Source organism: Sarcophilus harrisii, chromosome 5 (genome assembly GCF_902635505.1).
Source record: "Sarcophilus harrisii chromosome 5, mSarHar1.11, whole genome shotgun sequence".
Taxonomy (NCBI): Eukaryota; Metazoa; Chordata; class Mammalia; order Dasyuromorphia; family Dasyuridae; genus Sarcophilus; species Sarcophilus harrisii.
The window spans coordinates 219,725,239-219,739,195 of record NC_045430.1 but is presented as its reverse complement, the minus strand read 5'-3'; the positions used below and the strand labels follow the sequence as shown (position 1 = coordinate 219,739,195).

The following is a 13,957-nucleotide window of genomic DNA, read 5'->3' as shown; positions in this document are numbered from 1 at the left end:
CACACAGACACACCTTTAGTAAGGTGAAACTTACTATACTTCAATGTGCTACCTTTTATTGTGGTGGCTTGAAGGAATTAAATCATCTTCAAGAGATGACTATAGAAGTACAGTATAGAAAGGATACTGGACTGGAGCTGGAGACCTGATTTTCAGTCCTGGTTTTGTCACTTCAAGATCTTAGACAAATCACTTAACCTTTTAATCTCAGATTTTTTGTCTGGAAAAAATTGTGTATCTGTGTGGGAGGACAAGGAGATCGAAATGAAATTTAGCTATTAAACCATTTTTTGTTTGTTTGTCATGGGTGCTTTTGGAAATCTGATAAAGCCTAATGTTTTAAATGCACAAACTAAAACACGGCATTACAAAGCAAGCTTAATTAAGATGAAATGAAGTCTTATTTTCTCTTCTCATCCAAGTTCATGGACAGTGTGAAGTGTTGATATCCTAGATTAAGAACTTCTCTGATAAATGATAATGGAGGACCTAGCCATCTACAACATTTTATAATTCTATAATGGTGGACAACTTCTCTGGGCTTCAACTCCCTAGATCCTTAAGAGAGGGATAGATCTAGTGATAACATCTCTTCTAACACTACAAATTTAGGATTCTAGCTGAATCTCACCTTGATCCATATTCCCTTTGATAAATACTTGCTTGAATCTTTTCTCCTCTCTTCCTATTTTAAACTCCTAGGGCTTGGATGACTCTTCCTAGAAGTTTGCACATCACCTTAATCTTGATTGAGCTCCCTTCCTCCTTTGGATTTTCTTATTGTAATGGAGTAGCCTTGCCTTGCATTAATATCCCATGTAAATTTTTACATCCCTTAGGTCAAAAATATCTTTGGCCAAGGATATGAACAGACAATTTTCAGATGATGAAATTGAAATTATTACCACTCATATGAAAGAGTGTTCCAAATCATTATTAATCAGAGAAATGCAAATTAAAACAACTCTGAGATCCCACTACACACCTGTCAGATTGGCTAAGATGACAGGAAAAAATAATGATGATTGTTGGAGGGGATGTGGGAAAACTGGGACAACACTGATACATTGTTGGTGGAGCTGTGAACGAATCCAACCATTCTGGAGAGCAGTTTGGAACTATTCTCAAAAAGTTATCAAACTGTGCATACCCTTTGATCCAGCAGTGTTTCTACTGGGCTTATACCCCAAAGAGATCATAAAGAAGGGAAAGGGACCTGTATGTGCCAAAATGTTTGTGGCAGCCCTGTTTGTAGTGGCTAGAAGCTGGAAACTGAGTGGATGCCCATCAATTGGAGAATGGTTGGGTAAATTGTGGTATATGAATGTTATGGAATATTATTGTTCTGTAAGAAATGACCAGCAGGATGAATACAGAGAGGCTTGGAGAGAATTACATGAACTGATGCTAAGTGAAATGAGCAGAACCAAGAGATCATTATATACCTCAACAACGATACTGTATGAAGATGTAATCTGATGGAAGTGGATTTCTTTGACAAAGAGACCTAATTCAGTTTCAATTGATCAATGATGGACAGAAGCAGCTACATCCAAAGAAAAAACACTGGGAAATGAATGTAAACTGTTTGCATTTTTGTTTTTCCTTTTTACCTTCTGAATCCAATTCTCCCTGTGCAACAAGAAAACTGTTTGGATCTGCACACATACATTGTATCTAGGATATACTAGGACATATTCAACATATATAGGACTGCTTGCCATCTAGGGGAGGGGGTGGAGGGTGGGAGGGAAAAATCGGAACAGAAGTGAGTGCAAGGGATAATGTAAAAAAAATTACCCTGGCATGGATTCTGTCAATAAAAAGTTATTATAATAAAAAAAATATCTTTGGCCTTTTTTCCCTTTTTCTTTTGGGTGATCATGTACTATAGACTCTGTTTCCATGGTTGGTTGTCGTCCTTTATACTCGAAGAGGACCAAAATGACATCACTATCCTAGGGTTGAGTTAGTGTCTGACTGTGGTTAATCAGACCAATATGAGCTTGGGATGCTCTGCCACAGATCGGCCACAAATAGTCCCAAATACCCCTACATTTGGGGTAGCTTCTGTAGTACATCTCTCATTTCTTTTGGGCTAATTCAATTCTGCTTTGCTCATAGAGCACAGCACATCTAGCTGAATAATCTGATATGGAGTATCTCCTACTCAGTTCAAGAGTTATGCCATGAATGAAATTTCTACTAGACTCAGCCAAGATCGACAGCTCTCCTATAGATGCTATGGAAAAAGACAGCAAAAAAGAATGGAGTAAAGATAAGAAAATTAGTTTCAAGTAACCTATCCTGTATTAATCCTTATTTTTCAATGTTGGTGCAGTCTGGTAAGTAGAAAGCACTTGGGTTTTGTTACTAGCTATTAACTAAGGCAAATCACTTAAGCTTCCTGGATCTCAGTTCCCTCATTAAAGAAGCCAAACAAGATTGTCTCTATCTAATCTAAAAGATGTATCTTGGGTTTTGGTAGATATGCTATTAAGGTTGCAATATTTGCTCAAAAGTACCTGATATCTAAGAACAAACACCATCTAAAGGAATCCTGAGATCTCAGCGATATCCTGTACCTTGACTATATTTATAAGATAAATATTGCATTTGGGTTATTGAATTGTTAATCTTATTGAGATGAATGTTTCAAATGTTATGTTTGAAACTTTGATAAGCAAAGTGCATTATACAAGTTGGTAAGCAATGAAATGTGTAGTGGAAGGCATCTATTTGTTAACTGGATGAATGGACACAATAGGTGACTATCTAATAAATATCTGTTGGATTGGATTGGAATGAAGGGGAATCTAATTTTAATTGCTTCTTTATTAATAGATTCTAAGATATGTGCAGCTTCTTCATGCCAGAAGATGGCAGTATAACATCAAATTTGTGATGTCTGGCTCCCATATATACATATACATATACAAATGATCTCTTATAGATCTCTTTATCATGCTTCCAACCTGAGTCATCTGATTATGGAGATTATTTTTATCTGAGTCATAGTTACATGCATATTCTGCCTTCTTAACTGTTTATATTTAACCTCATTTCCTAGTGCATTTTACCACTTAAGTTATTTGTGGTTTTGAGAAAGAATCAGATTTTTTCCCCCCAATAAAACTTTTGAAGTGTTACAGGCACTTGGAATGTCCAGCTGTTATTTCATGTGGCTTGCCTTTTCTATTTTCAAGTAAACTTATTGCTTCCCTTTTATACCATTTTAAAATTGGATTTATGGTAAAAAGGAAAGTGTTTCATTGAACTTTTCCCACAATATATTTTAATGAACTTTGGTTTTACTTATAGTTTTCAACCCCATAAATTTTATTTACATTGATATTATAGCCATGCTGTAACCACAACCCCAGATTTGACAGCATTTCCAAGAACTGATACAGAGTTCGTATGTAATAAGCATATTTATATACATTTTTACAGCTAATTCATTCTCTTCTGTGATTAATGTAAGCAGCCAAATTAAGAAATGGTAATTCACTTCTCTCCTTCCTTACTATTCCCCCATAGCCACCCTCATTCCCCCCCCCCAAAAAAAAAAAATTCCATTTTGGGGATTAGGTTACAGAAATCAATACTGAATAGATCCTGGCAACTTTGTTATACAAGTGTCCCAATTTAAAAAGAAAATGAGTAATATTTGGATTTAGAACCAATTTCCACCCCCCCCCCCAAAAAAAAAATAATTTGTCTAGTTTGGGCTAAGAATGATAGATACAGATATTTACTTAATTTTCATAATGTTACAAGTTTTTAAAAATCTGGTTATATTTATGACACATTATAGTTATATTAAGTTAATCAATTAATTGGCTGTAATTTGTGCCCTAAATAGTTATGGAAGAAAGTTTGGTTGCAGGGCTTAGTCGCAAATTTGTTGATGCATTTGTTGTGGTTGACAGGAATGTCTTACCACAATGAAAAATCACCTTGCCAAGCAATATCCCTCCTCCTCCCTTTCCCTACACAGAAGGTCAAGTAAACCCACTTTGGTCTGCATAATTTTTTTTTTTTTAACTCACCACTGGTAAATGATTCATAGTTAAGAACTTGTGCATAAACAATGGATGATAATCATTGAATATGCTGACCATTTATTGATGCCTAAGTTACAAAATGACAATAAAATTGCTGGGCAGGTATTTGAAAACTTCCCTCAACTTTAAGACAGATAAAGGAGCAATCTAACTGAGCTTTGCAGCTTGCATTCTAAACAGAATCTAGTTAGTAGCAAGGATAACTCTGGGAGGATGTTTCAAAAATATTACCACCAGCTGTTATGTGTGACAGTCCTGTTTCAAAAGGTCATAAACTAACCCAAAGATTTGTGGGAAAAGATCAGACTTCTGATTTTGTTACCAATCTGTATTTTAAAAAAACTTAAGACAACTGGAAATTCCTATCATGGAAAGTAAAGGGGAAATTATCTTTAGGGGATGCAAGAAACAAGTCTTAGCTCAATGGAGAAGATTTTTCCCACAAATAATGATGGATGCCTATGTCATTAGCAGGGTAGCTGCCCATCTCTTATCTTGATTGACAGGTTAATAAGGGACCTGGGGCTATCTTTTCAGTGCTAACACACAACCTTACCAATTACTTTTACATTATTGCTAATCAGACAGAAAATAAGAAGCATAAGGCATAAAAATATCTGAAAAGAAGAAATGTCTGATGAAGAAGCTTTTACTTCCGGTGCCTTAAAAGACTGCAGTTCAGAAAATTTGCCAGAATTTAGTCAATAGATTTTAGACACAGGATTTTTTTTTTTTTAAACTTTAGTAGTTTATAATAGTTCATTGGTTCAATTAGGAGTGAAAAAGAAGGGAGTTTTGTAATGCAATTGTCCAGCAAAGGAAAATGCTTTAAATTGGGGGATTATGTGAACAGACCACCTGTAGGGCATTCATAGCTCTTTTCTATAATGCTTCAACCCATGCCTTGCTGCCTGTAGTCTGGCTAACAATGCAGGGAAAATCTGTTTAAAAGGCTGCTCTCCCTTTTCCCTCTGGTGTTCACTAACTGTTACAAGTCTTCCTCTCTCTCTCCCTCTCCCTCTTTTTTTTTTTTTTTTTTTTTTTTTTTTTTAAGCAAAAGTCCCACATACCCTTAATTGAAGAACTTTAAGGCTCCATGGTGGCCAATTGGTCCGCAACAAGAGGAACCCAGCAGCAGGGAAAGAAACTTCAGACTATACATCACATTTGGAGAGGAGAAAAGATCAAAGTTTTTCCAACTCAAAAGACCAAGTTCCCTACAGATTAACCCTATTCATTTAGCTCCTCTTAAAGGAATGATGTGCTGAGCCACTGGGCAGACAGGTAAAAAGTTCAACAATTGCCAAAGCATTCTTCTGCTAATTCAACAGCCTTCTGCTCAAATAAATTAGCTTAGTCTTGACAGAGGAACAATACCTTTTCTCTTAGAAAAGAAGTACATTTGATATACACAAGTATGATAGGTTATTAAGATGTTAACCCGTTAGTTTAATCTATTAAAGAGAGCTGGATCTACCTACCACCGGATTTCTGGTGACTTGTACTGTAAAGTGGGATCCATGAGTTTTAAAACATTAACATTCACCCATCAGTAGTGTGGAGACCCTATAATGGCAGGGGGTTAGAAAATCATAGACAACAGAAATAAAAATGTCGGCATTTTAAGCTTTAGTCCTGTTTTACTAGGCAAATAACAGAACCTAAGGGAAATGACTGCCTTACATGTATTCAGTTTACACATTTTAATTACTATCATGATTGTCATTAACCAAGGAACAGAATAGAGCTATTGCAACAAATCCCATCATTTGGAGAGTGCAAAAACTCAGCTTTGACTCCAGCTAAACTGTTTACTTTGTTTGCTTTGCAAACAATTGCCGAGTTGAAAGTTTTTCTTAACAGAGGCAATGTTTCTCCAGGCCTCGGAGCCGTGTACATTCACGTACACGTATGTAGAAAATTATATTGTTGCACGATGCTTTCCTTACTCTTCCAAATGTAGTTGAAAGAGTAACAGTTTAGAACAGGCAGGGGGAGAGGGCAAAGCTGAAATCATTTATCAAAAGTCATTTTATTGACAAAATAGAATAGTCATATTTGTTCTTACAGGGGTAGCCTCTAAACTTTTTACAAAAAAATGTACAGACAGTATATCTTTTGATATGTACATATTTTACATATTTTTACAAGTTAACAAATAATTATATAAATACATCCTTTAATGTAAGAAACCCGTATTTACTTGGGGTGTATAATTAAGACATGGTTTTGTTTGTTTGTTTGTTTAAGGCATTTGCCTGGTCCTTGAGAAAACCCAGATCTTGCAGTCCCATTAGAGCGAGATCATCTCTCCTCTGGGATATGTTAATCACGAGAGTTTATGGGAGAGAGTGAATGGAGGTGTCGGGGGGAAGGAAGTCACAGCCCTCAAACATGTGCTGCACTTTGGGTTTCCAGGCCGAGCACAGGACCAGGAGTGAAAGCTTCTTGCCTTCCGTTCCAGAGATTGGGCCGAGTCCGCCCTCCTTCGCCAACAACAACAACAACAAAAATTAACATAGCCTTGCAGTAAGAGTTCCTTGCATATAAATGGCAGAGAAGGGGGGAGGGAGGGGACGCGGTCGGCGAGTCTTCAATGCCAGGTACATTGTTCTAACCCAATCATTTAAGTCCCGGCTAATGGACACCATTAAGACTTCATTATCATGCTAATAGCAATCAACAGAGGCGAGGGGGGGCGGGGGTGGGAACTTCAGACAGTCAAAGGTCCCTTCTCCCCTTTTCTTCCCGCCCCCGCCTAGTCCTTTTCCGCGAAGTCCTCTCCTTTGGCCCACAGCCGCCCCCCCTTCTAGACCTGGGATAATGGCATTTGTTTGGGATAGGACACCGAGCTGGCGGTGCCCGATCTCCACGTCAAGCCGGTGCTGACATCGCTGTACATGGAGCCCCCTCCTCCCATTCCTCCGCCTCCCACTCCTCCTCCCCCGCCGCCGCCTCCCCCTACTGCTCCTGCTCCTCCCCCCCCTCCTCCTCCTCCCGCGCCCACGGCGGCGGCGGCGGCGGCGGCGGCTCCTGCGCCCGGGCCGGCTCCCTTGCTGGCCCAGCAGCAGCGGGTGCACAGGGCCCGCCACGACTCGAGCGTCTTTCCCGACCAGACCCAGACGCCCGAAGTGATGCCCACCACGAGGCACATGAAGTACTTGAGCATGAAGACGGCGTAGTCCGGCCGGCGGGCCTGGTCCGGCTGCAGGTCCCGCAGGCAGGGGCAGTTGTGGGTGGCCTCCCAGCGGGGGCGATTGTGCTGCTCGTAGAAGAGGCAAGCTACCACGACGGCGGCGGGCACGGTGTAGAGTACGGTGAAGAGGCCCAGGCGGATCATGAGCTTCTCCAGCTTGTGCGTCTTGGTGGGGCCTCCCTGCTGCTTGATGACCGAACGGATGCGGAAGAGCGACACGAAGCCGGCGAGCAGGAACATGGTGCCGATGAAGAGGTAGATGACCAGCGGCGCCAGCACGAAGCCCCGCAGGTTGTCCAGGCTCTGGTTGCCCACGTAGCAGATGCCGGCCACGGGGTCGCCGTCCACCGAGCTGAGCGCCAGCACCGCGATGGACTTGACGCTGGGCACCAGCCAGGCGGCCAAGTGGAAGTACTGCGAGTAGCCCGCGATGGCCTCGTTGCCCCACTTCATGCCCGCCGCCAGGAACCAGGTGAGCGACAGGATCACCCACCAGATGGAGCTGGCCATGCCAAAGAAGTAGACGAGTAGAAAGACCACGGTGCACAGCGCCGGGCCCGTAGTCTCGTAGCGCACGTGCTGCTCCACGGCGCCCAGCTCCTCGTACTCGCCCCGCCCTCCGGGACCCCCGGCGGCCCCCGCCGCGGCCCCCGCGGCCCCGGCCCCGCCGCCCGCCCCGCCCGCGCCGCCAGCTCCAGCCGCCCCGCCGCTGCACGCCACCTTCTCGTGCCCTGCCACCAGACGCACCAGGTAGCCAACCGAGACGAAGAGGTAGCAGGCGGAGAGGAAGATGATGGGTCGCTCGGGATACTTGAAGCGCTCCATGTCGATGAGGAAGGTGGAGACGGTGGCGAAGGTGGAGACGAAGCAGAGCACAGACCAGAGGCCGATCCAAAAAACGGTGAAGGCGCGCTCGTCCTGGCTGAAGAAAGGGTTGTGACAGGGCAGGGCGCAGTTGGCGATCTGCCCCGTCTTGACCCGGTTGTACAGGGGGTGCCTCTCGCTGGACACCGACACCATGGGCGCGCGGCACTGGCAGCCGGGCTCGCAGGGGGAGGAGCCGCCGCCAGGGGCCCGGGATTTCCCGCCTCCGCCCCGGGCCGGGGGAGCGGGAGCCTCCGAGCTCTTGCCGCCGGCGCCCCGGTGCGGGGGCCGGCCCCCCGAGGGCCGGTGGTGCCCGGAGCCCGGGGGCGGCTGCTCGCCAGGCAAAGGGGGCGGCGGCGGCGGCGGGTGATGGTGATGTGGCTGGCTGGGCGAGGCGGTGGTGAGGTCAGTGCGGTTGTAGTCCATGCACAGGGTGTCCGGGTTGCCCTGCTCGGGCAGCCGGTCACAGCGCATCCGGTCTGGCCAGGCGAAGCCGTACTGGCGCATGAGTGGGGCGCAGCCGGCCTTGGCTCGCTCACACACTGAGCGGCAGGGCGGCAGCGGCTTCTTGTAGTCCTCCAGGCAGATCGGCGTGTACATGCTGCACAGGAAGAACTTGAGGTCGGGAGAACACTGGATCTCCACCAGGGGCCAGAACTGGTGCACCTCCAGGCCCGCTTCGTCCTGCGTGTCGTGGTTGAACTGGTTGGGCATGTAGGTGTAGTTGTAGCCGATGCCCTTGCACAGGGGCACGGTGATCTCTTGGCACGACAGCTCCTTGGCCGAGGCGGCGGCCGCCCCGCTGGAGCGCTGCAGCAAGGAGAAGGCAGCGATCAGGGAGGTGACTTCCAACAGGTAACTCCACTCCATACTTGGCTCCAAGCACACGGCCCAGTCGGCGGACCCGCACGCCTCCTAGTCCTCCAAGTGTCCCTTTCGCCACGCTAGCTAGTTCTCCCCAAACGGCTCCCCGCTCCGCGGGAACTGCTGGAGGGGTGGAGAAAGGAGAGAAAGAGGGAGGGAGAGGGGGAAAGAGTAGCCTGGCGAGCAAGCCCTGTAGCGAGCGCCTTCCAAGCTTCCCCCAGGTACCGGCGGGGGCTGCGCTCTTCTCGCAGGTCCCTCCCCCCTGCCCCTCTTGGCAGGATCTTTGGCTTCTCCAGGGAGAAGTGGGCTGTAAACGGAGCTGCCGATTGCGCCCCCTTAGCCTCCCCCGTCAGTGGCTAGTCCCAAATCTCACCGTCCGGGAAGCTGGATGAGGAAATCAATCCAAATCTCCCTCCCTCCCTCCCCCCTGCCCCCCACCCGCCTCAAGTCTCAGTAGCGGCTCCTTTCCCCGGGAGCCAGGGGCGGGGGGGAGAGAAAGCGCCACCCCCGCACTCTCCCCCCTCTCCGAGTCCCACAGCAGTTCCTTTGCGGCTTGGAAAAGGAGTAAATCGAGAGGGAGCAAGAAAAACACTGCAATCCTCCCCGGGGGGTTCTTTTCCCCTTACCCCCCTTAAAAAATTTTCAGGTCCAGTTTCAGTCCGCCCGGAGCAGCGTTTCCAGTCGCAGTCTCATCGTCCTCCTGTTATTGCACTTGCTTTTTTTTTTTTTCCTCTTCTTTCGGGCCGCAGCCACTTTTTCTCCGGCTGCTTCTGGGCTGCCCCTGACTTTGCTGAACACACAAGGTGGTGTGGCAGTAAGTTTCGCCTCCGCTCCCCGTGATGCAAAGTCAAGATGGCTGAGCAAATATATAGTAAACTCCCTGAGTCCCGGCGTTAGTCTTTCCAGCTCTCTCTGCCCCTTAAGAACAGCCCAAGACCCGCAAACAAATTTCCCCTCCTCAAAGCCGAGCCGCCAAGCAGGGTTTCTCCGGACTCCGCAGCGGCTAGTCTACGTCTTCTGCACTAGCTGCAGCTCTGCTCTCGGCGGGGTGCGGGCCAAATGGATCTCCCCTCCAGGGCAAAGTCGTGGCGGTGCTGCTAAGGGACGCGCCGGCTCGCAAGCAGTCTGGCCCCGCGCTAAAAAAACAAACTAGCAAAACAAAACCCAACACCCGAGCTTTTGCTGCTGCTGCTGCTCCTGCTTCTGCTGCTGCTCCTGTTCCTCCTCCTCCTGCTGCTGCTGCTGCTGCTGCTACCGCTCCTCCAGCTACTGCTGCCGCTGTCTCCTCCGCGGGAGCAGCGCCCTTTGCACAACTTCCCAGTATCCAGCCCCCTCTTGCTTCTAGCCGCGGCCTCATGAATATTTATACGGAACTGACTCAGTCTCCGCCTCCTGGGTTAAGTCAGCCTATCTTTCGGAAGAGGGGGCGGAGACTTGGGACTCAAGTCTCAACCCCACTTAAGGAGGTTCACTATAATACAGACTATATGCTTGTAAGACGGACATGCAGACACTTTTGTGATAGCGATCTGGGGCGGTCGAGGGTGGGTTAGGGTAAGGGGTGCTGGGGGCGTGGGGAGGGGGTGTGTGCGCCTTTCGCTTGTTGAAGCCGTGGTTTTCCGGAGGAAGCAGTGAATCCGCCTCCTAAACTGCCCTGAACAAAACAAAACAAAACCAAAAGCAACAGCAAATCAAAGTGTCCCTCCTTTCTCTCCTGTAGGTATTTCGCTGGTTTGCATCTTTCTCTTACTTTGCATCCCCGAGAAGTACTGTCTGCACCCCGAATCCTCGGGTCGGTAGTTTCTGGGTGAGTGTGACCTTGGCCAGCTTCCATCTCACAAGTACCGGGTTAATAAAGTTTCTTTATCCAGACGTGAATGAAGCTGTGTCAGTGGTCAGTGGGCTGTTGTTGCTCTTTGGAGAAGGCTACGGAGTTGTATGTGCGCTTCCCACACTGAGTGGAACAGCCTTAAATGGTAAAGCTTAGGACGTTTCTACGGAGTAGAAGGGTCTGGCCAGGTGAGTGCAAAGGACTTTGGGGTGGAGGGGGCTCACTCTGTACCCCTTTACTTTATGAGAACTCAGACTTCCTTTTTTTATTCTGGTCCCAACGGAGTTGCCCTTAAGGATCTTAGACGTAGATGTGGCTTGGGGTCATCGCGAAAGTGACCCATGGGTCACGGTCATCTGGGAGAGTTCATCGGAGAGGACTTCTAGCTGTGGTCTCTGCCATTAAACTGAACTTGGTGGAGTCCCAACCCCTCTGAACCTCGGTTTCCTCCTCCCGAAAAATGACAGTTAAGCTAGGTAGCTGCCAAATTGACTGTCAGATCAGACTTTTTTTTGGATCAGAGTCTACTGAAAATTGGAACGAATATTTGGTACAGTTTGTATTAGGTGCTGGTTAAACGGAGGGAGAAGAGAAGGATTTGGAGGGGAAAGTAGGGCTTGTGATTTAGTGCACACACACATACACCAATAGATATGCACCCATTATCTGTACACACGTAAATAGATGCAACATGATATTTGTATGTGACATTGTATAAAAATAAATTGCAAAAGTGAAATCACTGCAAAAATTCTCTCTCAACACCCACCCCCTTCCAGCACGACTAGTTTCAAAGGCACTTTGTCCCATAGACCTATGGAAAACCTTGGCTGGTCCTGGATGCCCTGTGAATCCACCCTGGCTGGTCTGTATTATGAAACTCCCTCCAGTCGCTGAAACAAACTTTTGCAAGCACATCTGCATTATACAACCACATCATAAATACACACATGTTACATACCTATATGTGCACATCTGGCTAACCTATATTCTGAGTCTGACTTCGCCAGAGCGTCCCCTTTCTCCTCACCTCACCATTTATTCGGGTCAGCCAGATCTGCGGAGAGGTGAGACTGACAGCCTCCGGGGAGGGGGGGGAGCAGGTTAATTCGTGATGTCAGTACGTGGGGTAATGGGGACCAGGATTTCTCTTACCTACCGCTTGCTAGTGTGCCAATTAACCCTAACCCTCGCTAACTCCTCCAACCCACCTTAAGATAAGAGAGCAGGGAGTGGGGTGGAGGGGCAGGCTGCCTGGCAGGTTCATTTACGCTTGTTAGGACGTCCCGGGGGGTTGTCTTACTCCTAGAATGGAGTGTTTATTTTTTAATTGATGTGCTGTTTCATTTAGCGCTTGTATGGAGCTCATGCTGGGGCTGTAATTACTGTAATCTCAGGAACAAGCATTTCAGTTAGCCAGGAGGGTGGTAAAATACTTTTTTTTTTCTTTTTCTTTCTTTTTTTTTTGGATTGCTAAATTTTTGCTATTTGTCAGGTTTCAAATCAAAAATATAAGTAGTGTTAAAAAACAAAAGTTGTCTGTAGGGAGGGTGTATGTGGGGGTGGAAGAAAAATTAAAGGTACATCTGAGGCCAGTGCAGACTTTCCCCCCCATTTAAAAACAAACAAATAAAAACCCTCAGCACTTGTCATAAAACAAACAAAAAATAATAATTAACAGCATTTGTATAGTGCTTGAACTGATGGAATCTTTGCCTTGTGTCTTCTGCTTTCAATTGCTTAGCTCAGCCACCTCCTTCTGCAGGGTATTCTTAATAGGTAAAATGCTTTTTATTTGGTAAAAATTCCAAGTTTTCACTAAGGATTATAGAAATACCCAATACCTCACTACCTTTTATTACTGCTTTTTTGTTGAAGGGTAGTTTAGAACATTCCCAAACTTCTCAGATGGGTGGAGGGATGGATACAATTCCTTAGGAATCAGAGCTGCCAGGTTTTCAGAAACATTAATTAATTAAAACAGTGAAAGCAGATGTACTGTCTGCAAGAGACTACCTTTACCTGCAGTAAGTAGCTTTAGAGTTGATTTGGTTTCCTTTTTCTTTTTTTTTCTCCCTCTTCTTTAAACTCAGTCTATATTTCCATTTTGTAGAAGGTACTCAGAAAATCACATACTTGTAACTTGTTGGAGGAAAAAAATAGTTATTCTTAGGAAGATTGAGCCACAAGGTGACAGGTATGATTCTGATATCATCTGCAGTGGCAATTATAAAATAACCTTTTACACCCTGCTTGGACACTGCATTGCAGAGACAGCAGATGTGAGGTGCTGGTTTCCAAAAGCAACACAGATGCTGAAAAGTTTCCACTGCTCTATTTCAGCAGGGAAATGTCAAATACTAAAGGTTAGAGTTACAGTATGTGAATCTATATGAATCTACCAGAATTTTGGAAGAAAAGTCTTGATATTTTTTCAACTCAAGTTGAAAATGGTTGCTTTTAGCTTTAACTATCAGATTTAAACTTTTGCTTTTTCTTTTTTGAAAGTAAATTCAATCACCCAAGCCATTTGAGATATTAAACTGTTACTACAAGGTATCTTAAATATGTTGAAAATAGAAGCCACAATATTCTAAAGTATATGACTTTTTGAGTTTCCTCTAAGCTACTGAGGTTCCTTATCCATTTGTCAGAGTAAATATTCAAAGAAGAATTGCATTTCAGTCCAGAACATTTAAAAATACCTCTTCATTACTGTTAATTTTTTAAAAAATCTCATATTTGAAAACTGAAATTGTTAAACAAGGTTATTTAACAAACCATTTGTGTATGAGAAAATGAAGGGTTAACCAAAGGAAACCAGAGTAATTTAGGAATGATACAAATTAAATATCCCTTTAAGTATAGCAGTTCTATGGAGGAGGGGGAGAAAGGAGGAAGGAGAGGAATAGTTTTACCCATTGGAAAATAAAAGAACAATTCCTATAGAGATATCTGAACAGATGTCTATTGACTAAACTTCATTCAAACATAGAACCAACACATGAACTTAAGGGTCTGTTTCAGGTAGGATCATTTTTTGCAGAAGTATTGATTGTCAAGTTAGATAGGATTCAATTCCACATCTCCAGCTGTCACAAGTGTAAGAAACTTTTAAAAAAGTATTTTTTCTTA

At 45.1% G+C, this 13,957-nt stretch overlaps 1 protein-coding gene across 1 annotated transcript; it reads right to left on the bottom strand.

The window, feature by feature from the left end:
- Positions 1 to 6,022: 6,022 nt before the first annotated feature.
- Positions 6,023 to 9,416, bottom strand: FZD8 (frizzled class receptor 8). Its single transcript, XM_031939649.1, has one exon. The coding sequence runs from the start codon at positions 8,995 to 8,997 to the stop codon at positions 6,877 to 6,879; it is 2,121 nt and encodes a 706-aa protein (XP_031795509.1). The 5' UTR covers positions 8,998 to 9,416; the 3' UTR covers positions 6,023 to 6,876.
- Positions 9,417 to 13,957: the final 4,541 nt, after the last annotated feature.